At 37.8% G+C, this 24,748-nt stretch overlaps 1 protein-coding gene across 2 annotated transcripts in view; it reads left to right on the forward strand.

The window, feature by feature from the left end:
* GLRA3 (glycine receptor alpha 3) overlaps positions 1 to 24,748 on the forward strand; it is a 188,704-nt gene that overhangs the window by 99,371 nt on the left and 64,585 nt on the right. For both annotated transcript variants that reach the window (XM_068552806.1, XM_068552807.1), the window contains exons 4-5: positions 4,872 to 5,095; positions 16,643 to 16,725. In XM_068552806.1, the coding sequence (XP_068408907.1) occupies positions 4,872 to 5,095; positions 16,643 to 16,725 (307 nt within the window). The remainder of the gene's footprint in view (positions 1 to 4,871; positions 5,096 to 16,642; positions 16,726 to 24,748) is intronic.

The raw sequence follows: 24,748 nt of genomic DNA on the forward strand, positions 1-24,748 counted from the left end.
GGCTTAGCTACTGGATTAGAAATTGCCTGAAAGCACTAAGGAATTTAAAAATTAACTGAATTATGGACCAAAGAAAAGATAAGTACTTAACTTTCTTTGTTAACTTTAGGTGATTATTTCTTTCTACTTTTTTTCTAATTGGTCATTTCAGTTCATTTCTAGCAATCCTATGCTTCCCTGTAAGGCAAAAGATGAAAATAGTATTCTATATGTCATTTTAGCTGATACATAGGGTTGTGCTCTCTGTTAAATTTGGTCTCCAACCAGGGTATCCACTACGGACAAATGACAATGTGGCAACAGTTCGATTTAATCTGGGAACACTTAGTTTTAGTGCTTGCAATTTCCCATCAGCGAGCATGTTGATCAGTAAATCCCCAAATTCCTTACCAAAAGACCCCACCATAAACCACATAAACCAGAATCTGTGTTAGTTTATAAAATGTTTGGTTTGCATACAAGGCAATCATGAGTGGCAGTGTATTATGCAGTCAGTATATCGTTAAAACCCTGAAATCAGAACTTGTGGTCTGGATTATAGCTCTGCCATTTATTAGCTCTGTAATCCCATTGAAGTTACTTAATGTGTCTTTGTTCCTTTCTCCACATCTGTGAAGCTAAGCACACCTAATAATCACACCTACCTCACAGATTTGCTATGAGAATAGTAGAAGTAACCCATGAAGCACCTAGTATAACATCTGGCACAAAGTGAAATGTGAACAGCTGTATTTGCTATGATGGAAAAGGGCCTTATTTACTCAAACAAACAAATTTTAATATGTATATGTATGTATGTTTATATAGAAAGAGGGAGGAGGGGCAATTGATTAAAGACAAAATATAAAAATGCAGAAATGTTGAAATACAGAAGTCAACGATAAGCTTATCATAATAGCTCTGCGAATTTTCAAAGATATTATTCACCAGATTTCAACATTACAATTATCTGTCCCATGTTCTTCTATGGCAAATTCAACTATCCCAGATTCAAATCAAAATGCCCCTAGTACTTCAAAACTAATTTAGAAACAGAAAATGCAAGCAAATTTCTATCTAATATGGCTTCTAATTTTGAGGGTCTAACCTTTAATGAGTGTGGTTCTAAGTACTTTATGTGGATCAATCCAATGTTCACAAGAACTCTATCAGAGGATGTGCTGTTATAATCATCCCTATTTCACAGTTGAGCAAACAAGGTGCAGGGAGATTAGAAAGCTATTCACTGTGAGAGCTGACATTTGATCCCAAGAAGACTTACTTCTGAGCCTGGTATATTATAATATTACAATCATTATAATATTCGCCTAATAGAATTATTATTTATTTGTACCTCATAACGTAAGAATTTCAAATACTAGGTCAGAAAATGTAGTGTGGTTCTATTATTTACTATGTGACATACAGATGGAATTTAAACCACATTTTAATGGATACTTATTTTCAAATCCAAACATGATATATAATTTTACTTGGTCAACAAAATATTTTCCTACACAATTAATTTAAAGTGATTAGAATAGCGTGGTACACTCTATTCTAATAATAATAATAATAAAATTTGACTTCCAAAATGTCAAAATTAGTCTTTCTATATTATGAAATAATGATTACATTTCTATCACTGTTGTACAAGATTAATAATACACTGATATAACATTTAAAATAACTCATTAATTGTGTAACATGCAAAATGATGAAAAAATAAAATCAACTTCTGAAAGGTTTGCAAAAATGTATATTACTACAAAAGAAGTTTCTAGGAAAAAGAGTCATTAATGTCTCTGTTCTAAAATATTATGATTCCATACACATAAATGTCAATTCAGCTACCTTATAAGATTTATGAATGAATTCAATCCATGGGTAGATTTTAGAAATGTGAGATACAAATGTTGATTTCATTCTCATGATGTATTATCTCATATTTATTATTGTCTTCTGTTTTTACTCACATATAAGCTTTCTACATTTTCACCCTTATAGAAGCATAGCCAGGGCGAACAGGGAAGATTCCTTTAATAAAACACTTAACACCTGAAACTAACACAACACTGTTAATAAAAATAATAAATAAATAAATAAATAAAACAGAAACCTCCCCCCAAAACAAACAAACAAACAAAAACACTTAGTCTTTAAGTATGTCCAAGGAATGACTGAATTTTTAAACTGGCTTTAGTAAGTCCACTTGACATTTTTTGTCATATGCTGCATACACATCCATTTGTCTCTGTTTTGCAAAGCTGTTTCCTTCTTTGGTCCATGGCCTTTTATTATAAGCAAATTATTTCAACTTGAGTTACAAGGACTTCTTTTAGAGTGGTATTATTTGAATGTTTTTTATACCCTTTTCTTTGCACATTTTCACTTATGATCAGGATTCAGAAATAATATAATCGGTTGCTGAGCACAGATGGGATACATTGGCTATGAGGAGGTGGGCTTAAAAGTCCATTTTTGAAAAGCTGAATTTGTTTGATAGGGAAGCTTCCCATTACAATGTTCATTTGCAGGCAGGTCAAAACCCAAATTGTGAGGGCTGTTGAAACCTAAGTTTCTGGGTTTTCAGGAAATGGTCATTTTTCAGTTTTGCTTTGAACCTTGGCTCTAAACCAAAGACCTAAACATGTTAGTAAACAAAGATAGTCCTGGTTATTCACAAAAAGAGCACAATGGATACAGGATAACATTCGGCCTTGGTGACAGATGACAGTTGATGTTTTCCTTGTGTGATTTAGAAACAGAAACTGAAGGCTACTTGATGTCTTTTTTCAGCTCATTCTTGGAGCAAAAAAGCATTCCTGGAAGATCTCAGATTGTGTCTATAAAGTTTATCACTAAAACATAAAAGATGAGGAGAGTCTACCAAATTTTATCACATAGACTGCAGCTTAAAAGGACTTTTATTTTAGCATCACAGATTGTTCTCAATCAATAAATTCATTACAGCATAAAAATACTTCATCTTTAAAAATATGTCTTAAGAATCAGTCCTAAAGGAAATTCTTTACGAGTCAGTTATTTTTCCTGGCAGGTATCACTATAACTTGTCTTGCTTTAGTCCTCCCTAGAGGTCAGGCAGAGAGAAACTGACTTTAGTCCAATCACTGATGTGTTTGGTGGTAGTTAGGGTGGATGCACAGATTACAGGACAGGGAGGGATGCAGGAACTGGCCACCAGCCATGGAGCTGTGCTTCTTGGGGCTCTGAACCCTAGTCTAGGAGAGGATGACCCGTCCTTGGCTGGTAGAAGCTTGTTCATGTATCCCTGTTCATAAGTTCTGCAGATCCTTGAGGCTGGTGAGATCTCCACATTATCGTGAGCTTTGTGGTAGAAAGCTGAAGTGACCTCTGCTCCATTGTCACTTTGGAAAATACATGGGGCACCTAGCAAGCAGAAAAAATACTATCTGGTATGTAACCTTAGTTACAATTAGAAGACAGGGATCTCAGTGCACAACTAATGATCAAGGCCACATATACATTTGTAACATTCACTGCAAACTCTGAATCTGACCTCCTTGCAAGATAACCAATCTACGGGTCAGATATTATGGAAGCATTCTTTGTGATTGCTTGGTCACTCTATTCTGACTACTGGTAATTTGGTATTCAAGGAATGAATAAATACATGAAAACTGATATTCAGTTTCTCTGAATATCTCCAGCCCTGGCTCTTTTTTGTGGAAATGAAGGTTTCTTAAAATGTTCACTTTACTTATACTTATGATGAAGTCTGCATGTTTATTTGCTCGTTTCAAAAGTCTAAGGGGAAAATTGTATTTGTAAAGTCATAGATAGTACTTATACTCATATACTGTGTCCAAATACCACACATACACATAGCTGTCAATCTTTGTCACTCTATACATTAGTCCGGAAATTGTGAGCAAGACTTTGAAATCATTGACTCTTCTTTTAACTTAATTATGAAAGGTCTAATTGGGAAATCTCTTAAGTCAAATCTTAAAGGATTTGTCACTTTGGAAAACACATGGGACACATAGCAAAAGGTTTCATCCCATTGATTGATTGATTGATTGATTGATTGCTGTGTTGGGTCTTCGTTTCTGTGCAAGGGCTTTCTCCAGCTGGGGCAAGTGGGGGCCACTCTTCATCGCGGTGCGCGGGCCTCTTACTATCGCGGCCTCTCTTGTTGCGGAGCACAGGCTCCAGACGCACAGGCTCAGCAATTGTGGCTCACGGGCCTAGTTGCTCCGCGGCATGTGGGATCCTCCCAGACCAGGGCACGAACCCGCGTCCCCTGCATTGGCAGGCAGATTCTCAACCACTGTACCACCAGGGAAGCCCTTATCCCTTATTATTTGAAAACCACCTTTTATTTTTACCAAATCACCAATTTCGTAGAACTTACATATTATACTAAAGATGAGAAAATGTGCCTTTATTGTAAAGAAGTACATATGTTCATTTTTAGAAAATAGACAGCTTTCAAGAAAATTTCACTAAATGCATTCTGGATGCTAATGGATACCTACTAAAAGAAATGGTTCTAGCAAATAAATGCAAATCCAAAAATATTTTATTCTGAGTGTCTAATAGCAATCCAATATTTTATTCTGACAAGCCAGGAGAGTAAAATTTTAATGGAACAGCAAAATACAAGCATGATAAAATTGTGCTCTTCTATGGCCTTTTCTTTGGAGGCATATAGATCACAAAAAACCTGGGCAAATCCTCAGAACTAGAACGACTCTTGGTGGTAACAAGTGAGGATTGAGGGGTATGGAAAGCTCACAAGGATGTCAGTGGCTTTTGCTATAATTCAGAGAAGCCCAAAGACTAATACATACAAGTCTAAATATTTTAAACCAGGCTTTTTTCACCCTTTCTTTCTTTTGTCACAGGACTACAGAGTGAATATCTTTCTTCGTCAGAAATGGAACGATCCTCGACTTGCATATAGTGAATATCCTGATGACTCCTTAGACCTAGACCCTTCCATGTTGGACTCCATTTGGAAACCTGATTTGTTCTTTGCCAATGAAAAGGGAGCCAACTTTCATGAAGTTACTACAGACAACAAATTGTTAAGAATTTTCAAGAATGGGAATGTTCTTTATTCAATAAGGTGAGCCATAGGCTTAAATCCCTGATTTCAGTGAAACAGAGTAGCAGGGTTTTTTTTAGTTTTTAGTGAGTGTTTTAAAATTTTTGAGTAAGTGCTTTCATTGTTCCACTTAAGTTCCCACTACACCATTTCCCAAATATATTTAATCAACAATAAGACACCAAGTTCCAGATCCAGGAACTATATGAGTAACTCTTGGAAATCCACTATTTAACAAATGGCCCAGGTTCTTACATCAGCCAAGTTAGTGGGTGGTTTAAAGGCAAATTGAACGTAGCTTGAATCATATGTTGTGATTGTATTTTTATGTATGCATACTTCCTTTAAATATTTATACGTGACGAAATATTTAAGTTTTCTTGTCTGGGAGCCATTTCCCATAAATTATTTGTCAGGTGTGTGTATTTTTTAAGATGTCCTTGAGCTTCTGTGGTCATCCTTTAGAAAAAGATCTTATTTACATTTTAGTTATTTATTATACATTTCTCAGAAGACCATGTAGCCTTTTAAAGCTAATATCAAAACATAACAATAATACCAAAATATAAACACAAAAAATAACATTTCTTGACAGTTGAACTTTAGAACTCATTCAGCTTTGGCTGTTCATTTAATAGCAAACAGGTATAAATCAGTAAATAGCTACACTAATCTACTTGATGACTTGTGTGCCACCTGAAAACTGTTCTAAACATTCCAAAATAAAATGGTTATGTTAAATTTTCCATAATTATTTTTATCACTTAGTTCAATTTTTTAAAAAAAACAGGAAGTTAGGACCAGAATTCATGTCATATTTCTTAGAAGAGACAATATGCTCTATTTATTGCAATAGGCAACTGCTTCAAAAATATTTGTATCACCAGTAACATGTTTTAAAGGTATCAAGGTAAACTTAATATTGGAGCTGTAGCCTGAATATTAATTCCTTAGATTTTACCTCTCTATTTTCCCTTTTGTTAACTTTTCTTCTCATCAGGAATGGGTATATTTGATTTTGAGTTCATCAGCTCAATATCAGGGATAGTTGCTATTTTCGCCAGGTAATAGTATAAAATAGAAATAACAGGAATGAAAATTTAATCTTAGTAGCTTAGTGATTTTGAAAACTTTTTTCTACAAAGTGGTTTTGTAAATAATGCTAATGTCTTTATCCCAGTATATTATATCTGTTTTGCATATTTTTCTATTCCATGTGAACAAATTTCCTTTCAATACATTTATCATTTCCTAAGAATGACAAGGTGCCATCACTCTATTGTGAATTGACACTTTCATCAGATTTCTGAAAACTAGCTAATATGTGTTAATATAATCCTGAATCATTAATTGTTGCATAATACATAAAGGAAGATTTCAGGTCTCATTCACTAATTAAGCCCTGTGCTCCCATGTGAATGAATAGCTTAATGGTGAATCCTAGGTCTAAGCGAGAGAATTTTGAACCCTTTTGGAAAATTACTAAAAAGCATAAGTATCAAAAGATAGTGGGAAGATGGAGCAGATACAGTTTTCCCTATTTCTTCTGCCAAGTACAACTGAAAACCCTAGACACAATATATATCACAAACTTGGGGAGACTCCCAATGGTAGGCATAATAACATTGACTGAGTAAGGACCTTGGAACCCAAGAAACAACATGGAAGTGAATTCGTGGGATTATTTTTTCTTTATAAACCTTAGACTGGGATATGAACTGGACTTCTACCTCTACCTGGAAGGAATAAGGTAGCACCCACACCCCCTTGCCCTGACAGAGCAGTGTCAGAGAAAACCAGTGCAAACAGAAAGTTTAAGATCCAGAGTCTCATAAAATATTATATATATGTCTAGTCTTCAACCAAATATCATTCACCATACAAAGAACCAGAAAGTCCTGAAACTGAATGAAAAAGGACAATCAACAGATGCCAACAAAGAGATGATGAGGTTGTTAAAATTATCGACGGACATTAAAATGGCCATGACGAAACTGATTCAGTGAACACTTACAAATATGCTTGAAACCAATAAAAAAATAGAAAGCCTCAGCAAAGAAATAGAAGGTATAAAGTGGAACCAAATAAAAATTTTAGGACTGAAAAATACAAAAATTAAAATAAAAACCTAGTGGATGGGCTCAGTAGAAAAATGAAGAGGACAAAGATTCAGTGAACTCTAAGAATAGTAAAAAAAATTACCCAATCTGAACAACAGAGAAATGATAGATTGGGGGCCAGGGGAGGACATAGCCTCAGGGACCTCTGGCAGTATAACAAAAGTCTAACATTCGTGTCATCAGAGTCTCAGATGGAGAGGGAGAATAGGGTATAGAGCTACAAAAAATACTAGCGGAATTAATAACTGAAACTTGCAAAAATTTTGCAAAAGGCATAAACCTGCAGATCGAGATATTGAATTAAATCCCAAAGATATTCATACCAAGTCACATCATACACAAACTTCTGAAAACGAAATAAAAATCCTGAAAGCATCCAGAGAATAACAACAGCTTATCTATAGGGGAAAAATAATTGAAATGATAGCAAATTTCTCATCAGAAATGATAAAAACCAGAAAGAAGTGACACATATTTTTCAAGTGCTGAAAGAAAGGAATTGTCATCCTAGAATCTTGTGCCCAGTGAAAATATCCTTCAGGAATGAAGGGGAAATTGAGACCTTCTTGGATAAAGGAAAACTAAGAGAATTCATCACAAGTAGACCTCCCCTGAAAGTATAGCTAAAGGAAGTTTTCTAAACAGAAAGGAAATAATAAAAGAAGAAACGTTGGAACGTCAAGAAGGAAGAAAGGAAACTGTCATCAGAAATATGAGCAAATATAATAGACTTTTCTTCTCCTCTTAAGTTTTCTAAATTACATTTGACAGTTGAAGCAAAAATTATAACATTGATGTAAGGGGAAATGAAAAATAAATAATAAAACATTTTTTATAAACACATTGGCAGAAATTAACAAGATGTAATAGTCAGCATTGTCTAATACCATTTTGTAGGCATATGACTTGAAATTAACTGTTTGGGAAGATGATTTCTTAGTATATATGAAAATGTAAAATACACGTATCCTTCAACTCAACAATTCTGCTTCTAGGAATTTACATTACTTACGTGTTCACACGTACACAAGACACATTTACAAAGATGCCCACTGCACCACTGAAATAGCAACAAAAGAAAAGACCCTATATATTCACAAATGAGAACAAGGCAGAACACAGTGATAGCCCAACATCATGAAGTACCCTGCGTGAGATAGACCTAAATGTATTCATGAGAAAAAGCCTCCAAAATATCTTTAAGGTTAGAAATGTTTCATGCTTATTTTTGTTGAAAACATTCTATATATTTAAGCCTAAAAGTGTATGGAAAGATGCATGTGTATCTAATTCCATACAAGAAGTGCAGAAGGATGCCCACAATTGGTTAAGAATGACCAGTTATGGAAATGAGCTGTAAAACTTGGGTAGAAATAAAGATGAACTGTAGATTTCACTATATGTAAGTTAATATTGTTTGACTTTTTCAGTAAGAGTTATATATTACTCATGAATTAAATACATGTGTTTTAAGCGACAGAGGCTTTTAACCTGAAGTCACGACCCTTGACTCCTCTGTGGTGTGGATTTCTGATGGCTATCAGGGGATCCATGCCAGGTGTAACAAAGCAAATTTACCTCTTTTCCTGCCAATTTGAAAATTAACTTTGTGAAAGGTATAATTTATTTTTAATTGTAAGGTACCGTTTCATTTCAGACAGATTTTGGGTGTCATAGGTTGCAAGAATATATCACCAGGTAGCATGAAATAATCATCCTGCAAAATAATAATGTCTAGAAGGTTTCCATTGATAGAATTGAAATACAATGTGTGTGTGTATTCTATTGCATCCTATATGATTATGGCTATTTAGTTGTTTATATCAAGTCATTGGACTTGGAAAATGGTGCCATCCATTATGAATTTCCCACATTTCTTCTAATATTTTGAGGAAAGTTACAGAATAATTCAGAATTGCATCTTTCGTCTTTCAGCATGAGTTCAGATGAAACCGATGATGTCTCTTGGCCCCTGGTTTTTGTTTGCTCTATCCTGGCTCACATGATCAAAGCCTAAATTCATTTTTTTGTGAGTTGTTTTTGGAAATCTCACCGGACTTTGAAATTTGCAAATGGCCAACGGTTTCTTTGTTAACAAAAGTTGTGCGAGGAAAAAAAAATCTTGTTCAATTTACAAATGGAGCATCTGTGATGTTTCGTGAGAGATCTGCTTTCCCGCCTGTTCAAAGAAAGAAGCAAAATATCCTGGCAAACCTGACCTATTGAACTTATCCATTTCTCTCTACTTCCTTCTTTTTTTTTTTTCTTTTGTACACGTTTATGTCTTCATTTTCTCTGCCTTAAAATTCTTCACATTTCCAGCACCTTGGTGATAGCATTTTAGCTTCATCTGTGATTACTTGAACTACCATTAGGAGGCCAATTTATTTCAATTGATAATCATCTGGAGACAGTATAATTTGTAATTATACTTTTTGAAATCTCTTTTCTCCTTTTAAAATGATTTTCTAATTATTTTTTTAAATTAACTTTTATTGGAGTATGGTTGCTTTACAATGTTGTGTTAGCCTCCACTGCACAACAAAATGTATCAGCCGTACACATACAGATATCCCCTCCCTTTTGGACTTCCCTCCCATTTAGGTTACCACAGTGCACTAGGTGAGTTCCCTGTGCTATAAAGCATGTTCCCGTCAGTTGTCCATTTTATACATAGTATCAATAATGGATATGTGTCAATCCCAGTCTCCCAATTCCTTCCACCCCACCCCTTTCCCCCTTGGTATCCATACATTTGTTCTCTGCGTCTGTGTCTCTATTTCTGCTTTGCAACTAAGATCATCTATACCATTTTTCTAGATTCCACATATATGCATTAATATACGATATTTGCTTTTCTCTTTCTGACTTACTTCACTCTGTATGACACTCTCTATGTCCATCCACATCTCTACAAATGACCCAATTTCTTTCCTTTTTATGGCTGATGTACTTCCTTCTTAAAGCCACTAAAACAAAGAAATAAACTGAATAAGGAATGAAATGACATTAACACACAGGAAGATGAAAGTAATGGGAAAGAAAACAGTGACAGATGAGTGATGACAAGATATTTTAGGGAACTTGAAAATGAATGCACTTGTGAAAACTGACTTCACAGAGATAACCAAAACCTAAGCCAAAGTGGGGGAATGCAAAAGGAAGAAAATAATATCCTCAAACTTTTAGAAATTTGAGGCAGGTAGGACTTCAGAAAATGGGGTCTAGGGGAATTCCCTGGTGGTCCAGTGTGCAAGACTCCACACTCCCAATGCAGGGCGCCTGGGTTCGATCCCTGGTTGGGGAACTAGATCCTGCATGCGTGCCGCAACTAAGAAGCCCACATGCCGCAACTAAGACCTGGCACAGCCTAAATAAATAAATAAGGAAATGGGGGCTAGAAAGGAGATAAAGAAAAAGAGTTGATGTAACCTAAGCAGGAATGACAGTGAGTCCTTTATCCTGATTTTCTTGCCCGTGTTCTTCAGACTAGGATCTAACTTTTTGCCTTCTGAACTGGGCAGAAAGCAGGAGGACAGAAAACCTCCACAAGTGGGGCCAAGAACTTCTGGAGAGTAGGGACTCCAGGCACAACTGGCATCCGTGCTGAAGCATCACCCCAAGAAAACGAGGGTTCTGTGAGTCCTGCACACGGAATGGTGATATTCCTATTCCCCCTAAAATGCCCAGGAGGAAAGATGTACAGAAAATTGGGGAAGCACCAGTGAAAAATCTGGGCAGCCATCCTACGGTGAAGACCATTACTTCGTGAATCATCTGCTGTTAGTTGCACTCCAAATAGTTTTTAGTACCTCATTCTTCAATATAAACAGACATTGGAGAACATCCTGCAATAGGACCAGTAATGAAAAAAGAAGCAGAGGCCAGAATACACATGCAGAGGAAATAAAGAGCAAAGAGAAGAAAATTAAAGAAACAAAGAAATGACTCAAGGGAAAATGCAGGGAGCAGAAAAGGCCATAAAAAAAAAAAAAATCTCTGGACAGATGATACAACAGCAAGCATGAAATAAGAGACATTTAGGAAAGGAGAAACGGAGTCATTCAGAGCATAGAAAGTGCAAATAGTAAACCAAAGTGGAAAAAACATCAATCAAATATTTGTTCTTGCAAAGAACAAATGAAGTGAAGAAATCTGCCAAGAAGTAGAATCAAGATATTAAGAAATAGGAAATCAGAAGGAAAGGATAAGAAAATCACAGTATCAATACAGAGGTTCAATATCTGACCAGAAAGGAAGATGAGAAAAAGCAATGAGATTTCCATGAAAAGCAAGGAATTGATCCATTGCCTGCTCTGTTTAATCACTGAGAGGGATTTGGTTCTGAAAGGGAGTTTGTTGAGTGTGAAGTAATAGTAGGGAACAGAACAGAAGAGATGATTAAAATGAGACAATTGTTAACACTAGGGAAAACAAAATGCTATCCAAGCACTGTAATTACAGCAAATGACTAAGCTTCACCATGAACAGTAATTACATATTCACAACATGTAAACACTGCATATTAATTTAACCATTAATGTTTACATAACTGAATTTCGAATTCTGCTGGAGAGTTAAGTGTACACAGAGTGTGGTATAAGGGCAGTAAATTCTTATTTTCCTTTGTAGCAATTTAATAGACACCTTCACAAATTTTAAAAATCAAGCATAATGTGATAGCAATTTAAATATATGAATGTAAGTTGCAGACACATATCTAAAGAAGGCTGCCTCTGAGAAGCTAGAAATGAACTGGGGATAGGGATGGCCAGGGCAAAGGTACAGCTGATTTTGGTATGTTTTATATAACTGTCTGAACTTCTAAATGATATCCATGAATTATACTGATATTTTTTAAATGAAGTGCTTTTCAAGTGAGGGTGTTGGGGTGAGACACATAACTCTAGATTGTCAAGTTTGGGATTTGATTTTATTCTACTTATAAAGTTAGCCTATTATGTATCATATGTATGTATGTATAACATGTTACGGAAACACCTGAACAAACTTTTTGGCCGACCCGGTATTTCATGAGTGCTGACTGCAGACACAGGACTCCAGCGCCAGAGACAAAGGAATTTATTCCTTATTGCCAGCAAGCAGCAGGAGCCTCAGGGTCTTCACTCAACTTCCCCATCATCCTCAGGTCTTGTGGGAACAATACATCAGGCTCAGGTGGGCACAACACGCCCGCGGGTCTGCCTCACAGCTGTGGAACACTGAGTGTGGGGAATCCACTGCTTTTATAGCAAGCTGTAAGCAAGCCTTCTCTTTGTCCAGGGGAATGTTATCTCATCTCTCAAAATCAGCAGCTACACAAACAGCCTTGAGAAATGCCTCAGGTGAAAGTATTGTCAGGGCCTTACTGTCTTGGTAGACCCAGCAGGAGGTAAATCTGTGATTTACTAGCTGTGATTTGGGGCAGGTCTCTCTACCTATGAAAGGCTCATTTTTCTTACATGCATGATGGTGAAAATACTAATCACCTTGAGCCTGAAATAATCTACGTAAAACACTCAGGATAGTGCCAGGCGTACAATTAGCACTAAAGATTTTAATTTTTAATCTTTCCAAAGAGAAAACAAAACCCCAAAAAGCTTAAGTTCTGGTCTTTTCCAGAATCCATAAATTAACAAATTTGAGGACTCTTGCAAATTATCAATCTATCTAAACCTTGGTTTTATCAATTGAAAATGGGGATGGTAACATCCTATCCACAAGATAATGGAAGCACATCACGGGCAGTTAAATATTATCTGCTGCTTCATTTACTGATAGTACTAATATGTACCAGGACATCCAACCCTACTGTGCTACATACAGTGCAGAAGCATTATTGCATTAACCATCAAATAAATACCAGGAAGAAACTTTACATCAAAAATACCATACACGGCAAGTTGTCAAAGATCATAACACAATTTCAACTTTTACTTAAGCTAAATACAACCACTTTCTTTGAAATTCAGTTGTGAAAAGAATTAAAGTTTCCTTGTACAATATGTACTTATTTTTTGAACTTTGACAGACATTAATTTTTAAAAAGACAAGGCAAACTTATTTCAACAGATGCTTTTTAAGAGGCTGTTTATTCAAAGGAAATCAATTTACGATACCATAAAATATATGTTGTAAGGAGAATTCTGCCTGTGTGTGATTATGTATATTTTTCTGAAGGGGTCCACAGCTTATATCAGCTTCCTGAAGGGACCATCAACAATACTGAGTTTGCACTGTGATGGGTTAATAAGCTTTATGATCGTCTCTATCATCGGATGACAACAAAACTCCAGTTAGAATGCTAGTACCAGTGTTCCTTCTAGCGCTCCAACAATCTAATCTCTCATGAGAATTATTTACTCTGTAGAATTATTCATGATAAAATATCAAATCACTCAAGCAAATATGTAAAATCCATGGGCAAATTCCTTATATTTTCTAAAGTTTACTGATTTTTTGGGGGAAGAATCATTTATGTATCTTTTACTTTAAATTTAATAACGAATAGTGTGTGAAATGTATCATTTCTTGTGTTATAGAAATATATATTTTAAAAGTCATATTAATTAGATAACTCATTTTCATGAAAAATGTTCTGGTGCCTTTGAAAGGCAGTAGACTTAAAGGTTAAGGGCATGGAATGGGCAGCTGGACCCCCAGAGCGTCTAATTCAACTCTATCAATTTCTGCTTTGTAATATCAGGTGAGTTAACCTCTTAATCTCCTCATCTCTAAATAAAGGGAATGTAGCTTACCTGTCTTATAAATTCATATTAAGAAATAAATGAGTTGAGACAGATATAAAGTATTTAAAATAGTGCCTACCACATAGTAAGCAACAGTTGTATTACCTAGTATGATATTACAGATAATACTTCAAAGCTGATAGCTAAGAGGCAATTGTCCTTATAACACTAAATTTAGAAATATTAAAAACTATTAAAATACTTATCTTTTGCATAAGGAACTTAAAGTGGAGTCAGAAAGCCTTTTTTAATACTTCAATTAATGGTTGAGATAGACAGCATACTCTGGGCAATGTTTGTTTGAAAATGGGTAATACCTTGATTTTAATGAGATGAATTGTTTGTCATAGATTATAGTCATCTTTTTTTAACATTACTGCTTCACTAAGCCAAGAATTTTTAAGGGGAAAATTTTAAAAACGCACATCCTGTTTGTGTGTCTTGTCTCAGAAAAGAGAACTCTGTGTCCTCTCTTACACAAGAAGATATTTCCAAAACGGGAGAATACGATTAATTACCTCTTGATTTAGTTTTCTTTTGATGTGGTCAGGACAAATCTTTAATTTATATGTAATGTTTTGATAAAGAAATTCAGGATCACATTCACCAAGGCGACACATTTTTTTCATCCCTGTGCTGTTAAAGAAGCAATTGTATTGTACCTTAAACAAAAAGAAAGTCAATAAATAGACTTTTTCAGGATATGAGTTATGACAGAAGTTCTACAAACAGTGTTTTTCTTTGCCAAATAATTCCTTCCGGGGTCTTTTTTTTTTTTTTTAAGAATTATGTAATGTCTCTTTTTTTACGCCAGAAAAACAGCTAGGATATGAATTTGACATCACAAGCATGGTGAGATCTGGAGAAGATTCTGAGAATGCTATTTACTTCCATACAAAAGGTCACAGAATTAATTCTCTAAGCCAACATTTGAAACTGGCTGGCCAGAGAGCCTTGGATGTTTGGAAAATTAATGGGTGTACGTTCAAAATGTATTTGTTCATACACTTCTAATAAACCCTTTTATAAGACAGAGAACATTGTGTCTAGCTGATTTTATAATCGCCTTTTGAAGAGAGAACTTTGCAAATGGACAACATCACACTTACAGGATCACTTAACCTAGCTGAGTTAGGAGAAAACTGCTTTTGAAGAATAAATTCTGTGAACTATTTTAGTGTGCTCTGGACTCTGACTTGAATGAATTGTCAGATGATCCCCGGGGACTCTTAAAAATCCAGCAGCTTCACATCTGTCCGTTTATGTCTCTCAAATGATGTCACTGGGGCCCCACCAAGAGTATTCAATGTCAAACATACATCATTATAACTTTATGTCTATGGGCTACATAAAAATGTCACTTTGGAGAATGTGGTTACATTTAGTGGAGCTGATGGCTATTTTTTGTTCAAGCTTTAAATAGTTTCTTATCAGTGATTTAATTCAGTCATCTTTGTGTGCATCCTATATAATTTGGGGGAGGAGAAGATGGGGAAGTCTGGGGTTGGGAGAATGTACTAGTAATCCTTAATAACTAATGTTGATTTAGTGTTTACTATGTGTCAAGCACTCGGCTGAGCATTTTACATGTATTAACTCATGTATTGGTCACAACATGTCTCCAGAGTAAGTACTATTATTATCATCCTTTCGGAGATGTGAAAGCTGAAATAGAGTGAAATGAAGTGATCTGAGACCATAAACTCTATGGTCGCAGAGTTTATGTGAATGACTCAGCCTAGGTGCCCACTAATATACTGCATTTCAATGGGAAAACTTTCAATAAAAGGGGCTGGCTAGAGAGTTCTCGTTTGAATAAACTTAGGTTTGTTTGGATCTGGGCCTCTTTTTCTCACGTCCGGAAACTACAAATTCTTGGTAATCCTTGAGGATATCTCAGTAATATACTTTTCGAAGAAAAAGACATTCAAGAGTAGTGAATTATCTGGAATGCCGACATACTAATGTTTTCTGGAAGGGGGAAAAGTGGGTGGAACGCTGGGGTGACCATCAGGTCATCTCACTTTGTGGGAAGCCACATCAGAAGTTCAATTGTTGAGCATGGAATTGTGTCCCACGTATTCGAGAGGGCTATTTTGTGGCCCTGATAAGATCTGGTGAAATGCTCTAATTCCATGACAGGGAAGCCCTCTCTAATACCGAGAATTTTGGAGACCTCCAGATCCTGAGTTTTTTACTCTGGGTGTTCACTGAGAAGTTCTTCAGTGTAGTTACAAAGACAATGAAAGTTGTCAGACAAACTGCTTCCCTGCACCCAGCCTTTGCACACTCATACTCCAAACCCTGGATCTCCTTCCCTCCTCAGGGGTGCTGTCCCAGCGATTTGGGAGAAGTGTGTCTTTGGCCTTTGGTATTCATTTTATAAAACTCACACTCAAATATCTTTTTTAAGGGTCTCAGACACCTCTAGCCCTCTCTGAAGGAAAACATAAATAGATAAGTAAATAAACGTGATTGCACGTTTATATATACAGCTTTTCTTTCCCCCCAAACCAGATTGATGTAAAAGGATACAGTTGTTTTGCAGTAAATAACATACACAAGCTGGAGCAAATTTTATTTGAGTAGATGTTGGTCATTACCAAAGCAACATGGTTTTCCAATTGTACCTGGAACAATAGAATATTAATATGATATTATAAATTTCTTTTAAAATTTATTACTTTGAATTCTTTCAGATTGACATTAACACTCTCCTGTCCAATGGATCTCAAGAATTTTCCAATGGATGTACAAACGTGTACTATGCAACTGGAAAGCTGTAAGTAGGAACAACTTCCTTTTTCTGAATACTTTAAAAAAAGAGAGTAGATGTATATTTGATGGGTTATATAGATAATTTATTTTGTCATTGTTTTTGTCTGACATTTACTAAATGGGCATGTTATCCTCTACATAGTGTGGAAAGGAATGATGTCTATCAGCACATGCACTGTATACTGTGATAAAGAAGTAAATTCAGGACTAGAAATAACCATTTTTAAGCTTGAAAAACAGCTATTCTCTCTATACAAATCAAAGATAAAAAGGATGGTAACCATTAAAGACAAACTACCATTCTTTTTAATGGCGTGTCTGCTGTAGTCCAAGCATTTTGAATATATTATTTCTCATACTCACAACAAAGATGTTGTTATCCCCATGTTTCCCCATGGTCACTTTGAGTGATTTTGCCCCAATTTATGGAGGTGGTAACAACAAGCCATCTGGCTTCAAAGGCTCTATGCTTACTCTGAACCGTTTTGTTGACCCCTCAGTATTTACTCAGAGAGTACACTGCTGGCTGGCTGTGTTGTGTGTTATCTCCGGAGAAAAGACATTTCTCACACTTTATCAGAGATTTATCCAAGCTTATAGGCGTTTCTTTAAATTTCTTCTTTCACACTGGATCCGTGTGCATCACGGATTAAATATTAACACACGAAAACTTCAGGTCCTTCTGTTTCTGTGCACTTATCTATAGAATCAGCCCAAACTTAATTGGTTTTCAGTGTTTAATGCCATACAGAAAGTAAGCATTATGCAATATTTTTCTTGTTATACTATGTTATATCAAGAAAAAAAATGTCTGTTTGATATATTCCTTGAGAAAAATTTGCAGGTGGACCTTCAGACTTACAGGCCTTGGAGGCCAGGTCTGTAGTGCGGTAGAGCTGCCACTAGATGGCGTGCCTATGTCGTGGGGGGATGCAACCCACCCTCCACATTTGGTGATTCTCATTAAAGTGAGGAAGTGGAAATACCTGTTTCTCTGATAATATCGCCTTCTTGTTAAATTCAAATGCATTACTTTTATACGTAGTTCTTAAATATTAATCATACCCATGGACAAATTACTAACTTAAACGAAAGGAAAATAAAAATCTAGTTTTAGTTGGGGGAGCTACTTAGCAAAAAATGCGGGGTGGTGGTGGGGAGCAAGACAGGATTCCCAGCAGTGTGGATTTCTAACTGTACCAGGAAGGCATTTTTAAAAATTAATTAATTAATTTGTTTATTTATTTTTGGCTGCATTGGGTCTTCGTTGCTGCGCACGGGCTTTCTCTAGTAGCCGTGAGCGGGGGCTACTCTTCATCACGGTGTGTGGGCTTCTCATTGCGGTGGCTTCTCTTGTTGCGGAGCGTGGGGTCTAGGCGCAGTTGTGGCACGCAGGCTCAGTAGTTGCGGTGCTTGCGCTCTAGAGCGCAGGCTCAGTAGTTGTGGCGCGCGGGCCTAGTTGCTCCACGGTATGTGGGATCTTCCCGGACCAGGGCTCGAACCCATGTCCCCTGCATTGGCAGGTGGATTCTTAACCACTGCGCCACCAGGAAGGCATTTTGAGGACAGGCTTCTTGGTTGCAAAATTAGGTACATGGGAGAGTATCGAGAAAAAAAATCGTATGAAAAATAGTCTAAGACACACTGGTTCCCTAATTACTAAACCAAGGATGCTGGATGTTATCCAATAGTGAGGAGCTATTCAAGATGTAGGAGCAAGAAAATGAGTTGGTCAATATTATGCTGTTAAAGATTCTCTCAGCCAGAGGAACCAAGGTTATTTAAGAAGGTTTCAGGGCTTCCCTGGTGGCGCAGTGGTTGAGAATCTGCCTGCTAATGCAGGGGACACGGGTTCGAGCCCTGGTCTGGGAAGATCCCACATGCCGCGGAGCAACTGGGCCCGTGAGCCACAACTACTGAGCCTGCGCGTCTGGAGCCTGTGCTCCGCAACAAGAGAGGCCGCGATAGTGAGAGGCCCGCGCACCGCGATGAAGAGTGGCCCCCGCTTGCCGCAACTAGAGGAAGCCCTCGCACAGCAACGAAGACCCAACACAGCCAAAAAATAAATAAATAAATAGATAATAATTAAAAGAAAAAAAAAGAAGGTTTCATAATATTCCAACAAAAAGAATAAAAGTAGGGACAAAAAGGAACAACGTGGAAGGTAGGAACAGTACAGGTTGATGCTGTAGAGAAGGCAAAATGTTATCTTTACCTTCTTAGTCTCTTCAGGCTGGGCCTGAAAACTAAACGGAGATAGGACAGATTAACAGAAGAAAAGGATACCCATTTATTTAATGTTAAGTTTTACATAACGTGGAATCATAAGGAGATGACTACTCATGGAAGTGGCCAAACCTAAATGCTTTTATACCAGGTTGAACAAAGAGAAGCAATTGTGGAAAAGTACCTAGACTGTGTGGGGAAACTAAAGGAAGATGAGAATTATTTTAAAAAGGTCTGTGTGTACAGAATTCTCTTGGCTTTGATTCCTGGTACGGGGAGCACGTCTTTCATGTGGGAGTTTTTATCTACAGTTTTCAGGAAGAAAAGGGGAGTTTAGCATGGTCTTCTTGAATCTGCTGTTTTTCAGGTGCCTTTAGCTCAAAATAATCCTTCTGCTAAAGTGGCATATTTGGGGGGCACATATTCCACCATTCTTCATTCACTTCAATACAAAGTGGATGCAAAGGCTCTGGGAGTGAGTGAGTCAGAGCTAAAGAGTTTTCCTAGGTAGAATCATTTTGGAAATACTGACAGAGAAAGAAAACATAGAATAAGTAAATGTTGAAGGGAATATTGATAAATCCAATCTTAATATATTTGCGGTTCAGGAAATTTAGGTGTAAAGCCAAAGGGAAGAATGAGAACTGAAGACATACTATTAACAGCCATCTACAGAGTGGTTCAACCGTAACGAAATTTTTAACGGAGAGAATGCACAGATGAAAACAAGCACACAAAGAAGAGCCAACGCTTAACAAAGGCCTTCATTTCGAGGTTGTTGGAAGGAATTCCAGTCAAGGGGTTGTCATAGATAGCAAATTAAAATCGCAATCGTGCAATCTCAAAAGAGAAGGGGCAGCTGAGGAGATCTGTTTAAGAGCATCAAGTGCTGTGAAATGGTGTTTTTTTTTTTAAAGTGCTTGAAAAAAGTCATTTTTATTGATGATAAAGACAAATATGATTAGAATGATGAGGCTCAAAGCTAGATTCCAAAAAGTTTTAAGAAAAAGGGGGAACATGATGAGCAAGTGGCAGCAGTGAGTGAAATCCGTAGTTCCCTGAATGTTAGTTATTACAGATGAGAGAGTACAGGGCCTAAGGACAGCTGGGTCACTGGACTTCTTTAGAATAAAGAAAGCATCCTGGGCTATTTTGCAGACACACGTGCTCGTGTAACAAGACCTTTCGTCTTCCTGCCTTTCCCAGAACATTTCCAAATCAATCAAAAACCCAACGCGGGAAAGCAAAGCCTCTTGTTGCCTCCGCCTTATTTCTTAATTCCTTTATCAAGAGTTGGTAGACTGCCTCAAGTATCCCTTTCATATTTCCTGTCCTGGCTATTGTAAATAGAGCTGCAATGAACATTGTGGTACATGCCTCTTTCTGAATTATGGTTTTCTCAGGGTATATGCCCAGTAGTGGGATTGCTGGGTCGTATGGTAGTTCTGTTTTTAGTTTTTTAAGGAACCTCCGTACTGTTCTCCATAGTGGCTGTATCAATTTACAAACCCTCTTAAACTGTTTTAGAGACTTTACTCACATCTTTTTTTGTTTTTAAATAGTGACTTAAAATGACAAAAGCCTTAAGAGTTCAACCTACTGTAAAGGAAATGCTGTAAGAAACTTCATATCTACTGTTGAATAAATTATGACAGCAAAGGGGAAAAAGAAGACAAATTGGGTTTAGAGGCATGGAAAACAAACAAAAAGAAATATAACTTAAAATGCAAAAGTCTTAATGGCCTGTGATGATCCAACTTTCTTAAATTCAATAAATGTTTAATAAGGATGTCACTTGTCAGGACTGTTTTAAATGACCTGGGGAGTGTTCATTCATTTAAGTACCAATCAAAAAATATCTATCAAATACCTAATATATTCCACATAATATGTTGGTGATACAAAAAAGTCCCTGTCTGGAAGGACTTCAAGGACTAACTGAGGAATTATCTATGCAAATATAGTAATTCTACTGAAGGTGATAAGCATATGTTAATAGCATACTGTTAGCACAAAGGAGAAAATGACTAAGGGAAGAACAGTATTGAGTGAATAACTTAGGAAAGTATATATTTTCTAAACTAGCGATGACTCCACACCCCTAAAAGTGTACATTCATGACTTAGACTTAAAACCTTAATGATACAAAAGTCCTAGTATATGGAAAAGAGAGGTTCTGGAAAGAGACGTGCAGGGAAAGTCGAGGGGAAGAGAAATCTTCTGATAGAAATTACTGAGAAAAACAAAAAACAACTATGAGCTAAGAATAACACCAAAGAATAAAAATGGAATAAATAACTTTCAAAACAAAACTAAAAATTACTGTTTCACCAAATGAAATGTGGGAAAGGAGAAAAATAAAATAAATAAAAATTCATACAGCCACTATGGAGAACAGTACGGAGGTTCCTTAAAAAACTAAAAATAGAACTACCATATGATCCAGCAATCCCACTGCTGGGCATATACCCAGAGAAAACCATAATTCAAAAAGACATATGCACCGCAATGTTCATTGCAGCACTATTTACAATAGCCAGGACACAGAAGCAACCTATATGTCCACTGACAGATGAATGATTAAAGAAGATGTGGCACATATATACAATGGAATATTACTCAGCCATAAAAAGGAACGAAATTGGGTCATTTGTAGAGACATGGATAGACCTAGAGACTGTCATACAGAGTGAAGTAAGGCAGAAAGAGAAAAACAAATATCGTATGTTAACGTATATATGTGGAATCTGGAAAAATGGTATGGATGACCTTATTTGCAAAGCAGAAATAGAGACACAGCCATAGCGAACAAATTTATGGATACCAAAGGGAAAGGGGGGAATGGGAGGAATTGGGAGATTGAGATTGACATACATACACTACTGATACTATGTATAAAAAGATTAAGATTGACATATATACACTATTGATACCATGTATAAAATAGAAAACTAATGAGAATCTACTGTATTGCACAGGAAACCCTACTCAGTGCTCTGTGGAGACCTACATGGGAAGGAAATCCAAACAAGAGGGGATATATGTATACGTATAGCTGATTCACTTTGCTGTACAGTATAAACTAACACAATATTGTAAAGCAACTATACTCCAATAAAAATTTTTAAAAATAAAAAAATTTTTTTAAAGTATGGGTAACCTCTCCTTCGGTGACTGAGTCCCCCTGGAGTTTTTAACTCTCAGACTTGTCCACACTGACCCCCCCCCCCCCCCCGCAATTCATCAATAATATTTCAGGTTTCCTAACCTGGCACTGATTCCCAGAGAGGTTAATGCTTCTGGGCTTCTGCTCAGGTAAGCTGTGATTCTCTGCAGTCTCCTGTTAGTTGCTCCAATCTGGGGGGCCATGGTTTGCCCTATTCTCACTATTCATTTTGCTCAGCTTTTTACTTGTTAAGACAGAGTGACAACTTCCAAGTTTCTTACATACTAAACTGTAACTATCTAAAAAATATATGTATGAAATGTTTATGGGGAAAATTATAGCTTAATAAATATAATAAGACCTAAATAAATGGGGAGATTTCCAAAATAATGAATGAAAATACTTGACACTATAACAATTGAAATCTATAAATTTCATGCAATTCCAGCCAAAACCCCAATAAGATTTTTCATGGAACCTAACAGGAAATTTAAATTTATATGAAAGAGTAATGGGCTAAAAAGAGCCAAGACAATATTGAAGAATTATGTTGATGGGATTTGGCCAACTAGATATCAGGCCTCAATAAAAAGCTACAGTAATTAATGGAGAGACAAATATATCAATTAATCCGAGTAAAGAATCTAGAAACTATTTTTAATATAGTAGTGGCATTATTAATGTGGGGACAGTTGATTAATCATGTAGAAGAGATATAATGGAGGTCGGAGAAGATGGCGGAAGAGTAAGGTGCGGAGATCACCTTCCTCCCCACAGATACATCAGAAATACATCTACACGAGGAACTGCTCCTATAGAACACCCACTGAACGCTGGCAGAAGACGTCAGACCTCCCAAAAGGCAAGAAACTCCCCCACGTACCTGGGTAGGGCAAAAGAAAAAAGAAAAAACAGCGACAAAAGGATAGGGACGGGACCTGCACCAGTGGGAGGGAGCTGTGAAGGAGGAAAGGTTTCCACACACTAGGAGCCCCTTTGTGGGCAGAGACTGCGGGTGGTGGAGGGGGGAAGCTTCGGAGCCACGGAGGAGAGCGCAGCCACAGGGGTGCGGAGGGCAAAGCGGAGAGATTCCCGCACAGAGGATCGGCGCCGAGCAGCACTCACCAGCCAGAGAGGCTTGTCTGCACACCCGCCGGGGCGGGCGGGGCTGGGAGCTGAGGCTCAGGCTTCGGTCGGATCCCAGGGAGAGGACTGGGGTTGGCGGCGTGACCACAGCCTGAAGGGGTTAGTGCGCCACAGCTAGCCGGGAGGGAGTCCGGGAAAAGGTCTGGAGCTGCCGAAGAGGCAAGAGACTTTTTCTTGCCTCTTTGTTTACTGGTGCGCGAGGAGAGGGGATTCAGAGCGCCGCCTAAACGAGCTCCAGAGACGGGCGCGAGCCGTGGCTCTCAGCGCGGACCCCAGAGGCGAGCATGAGACGCTAAGGCTGCTGCTGCCGCCACCAAGAAGCCTGTGTGCGAGCACAGGTCACTATCCACACCTCCCCTCCCAGGAGCCTGTGCAGCCCGCCACTGCCAGGGTCCCGTGATCCGGGGACAACTTCCCCGGGAGAACACACGGCGCGCCTCAGGCTGGTGCAACGTCACGACGCCTCTGCCGCCGCAGGCTCGCCCCGCCTCCTCCGAACCGTTCCCTCCCCCCGGCCTGAGTGAGCCAGAGCCCCCGAGGCAGCTGCTCCTTTAACCCCGTCCTGTCTGGGCGGGGAACAGACGCCCTCAGGCGGCCTACACGCAGAGGCGGAGCCAAATCCAGAACTGAAACCCGGAAGCTGTTCAAACAAAGAAGAGAAAGGGAAACCTCTCCCAGCAGCCTCAGAAGCAGCGGATTAAAGCTCCACAAACAACTTGATGTACCTGCATCTGTGGAATACCTGAATAGACAACGAATCATCCCAAATTGTGGAGGTGGACTTTGGGAGCAAGATATATTATTTTTTCCCCTTTTCCTCTTTTTGTGAGTGTGTATGTGTATGCTTCTGTGTGAGATTTTGTCCGTATAGCTGTGCTTTCACCATTTGTCCTAGGGTTCTGTCCGTCCATTTTTTTGTTTGTTTTTTTTTTTCATTTTTTCTTAATAATTATTTTTTATTTTTTCTATTTTAATAACTTTATTTTATTTTATCCTCTTTTTTCTTTTCTTTCTATTTTTTCTCCCTTTTATTCTGAGCCATGTGGATGAAAGGCTCTTGGTGCTCCAGCCAGGCATCAGGGCTGTGCCTCTGAGGTGGGAGAGCCAACTTCAGGACACTGGTCCACAAGAGACCTCCCAGCTCCATGTAATACCAAACGATGAAAATCTCCCAGAGATCCCCATCTCAACACCAAGACCCAGCTTCACTCAATGACCAGCAAGCTATAGTGCTGGACACCCTATGCCAAACAACCAGCAAGACAGGAACACAACCCCATCCATTAGCAGAGAGGCTGCCTAAAATCATAATAAGGCCACATACACCCCAAAACACAGCACCAGACGTGGACCTGCCCACCAGAAAGACAAGATCCAGCCTCATCCACCAGAACACAGGCACTAGTCCCCTCCACCAGGAAGCCTACACAACCCACTGAACCAACCTTAGCCACTGGGAACAGATACCAAAAAACAACAGGAACTACGA

Source organism: Eschrichtius robustus, chromosome 10, assembly GCF_028021215.1.
Source record: "Eschrichtius robustus isolate mEscRob2 chromosome 10, mEscRob2.pri, whole genome shotgun sequence".
Taxonomy (NCBI): Eukaryota; Metazoa; Chordata; class Mammalia; order Artiodactyla; family Eschrichtiidae; genus Eschrichtius; species Eschrichtius robustus.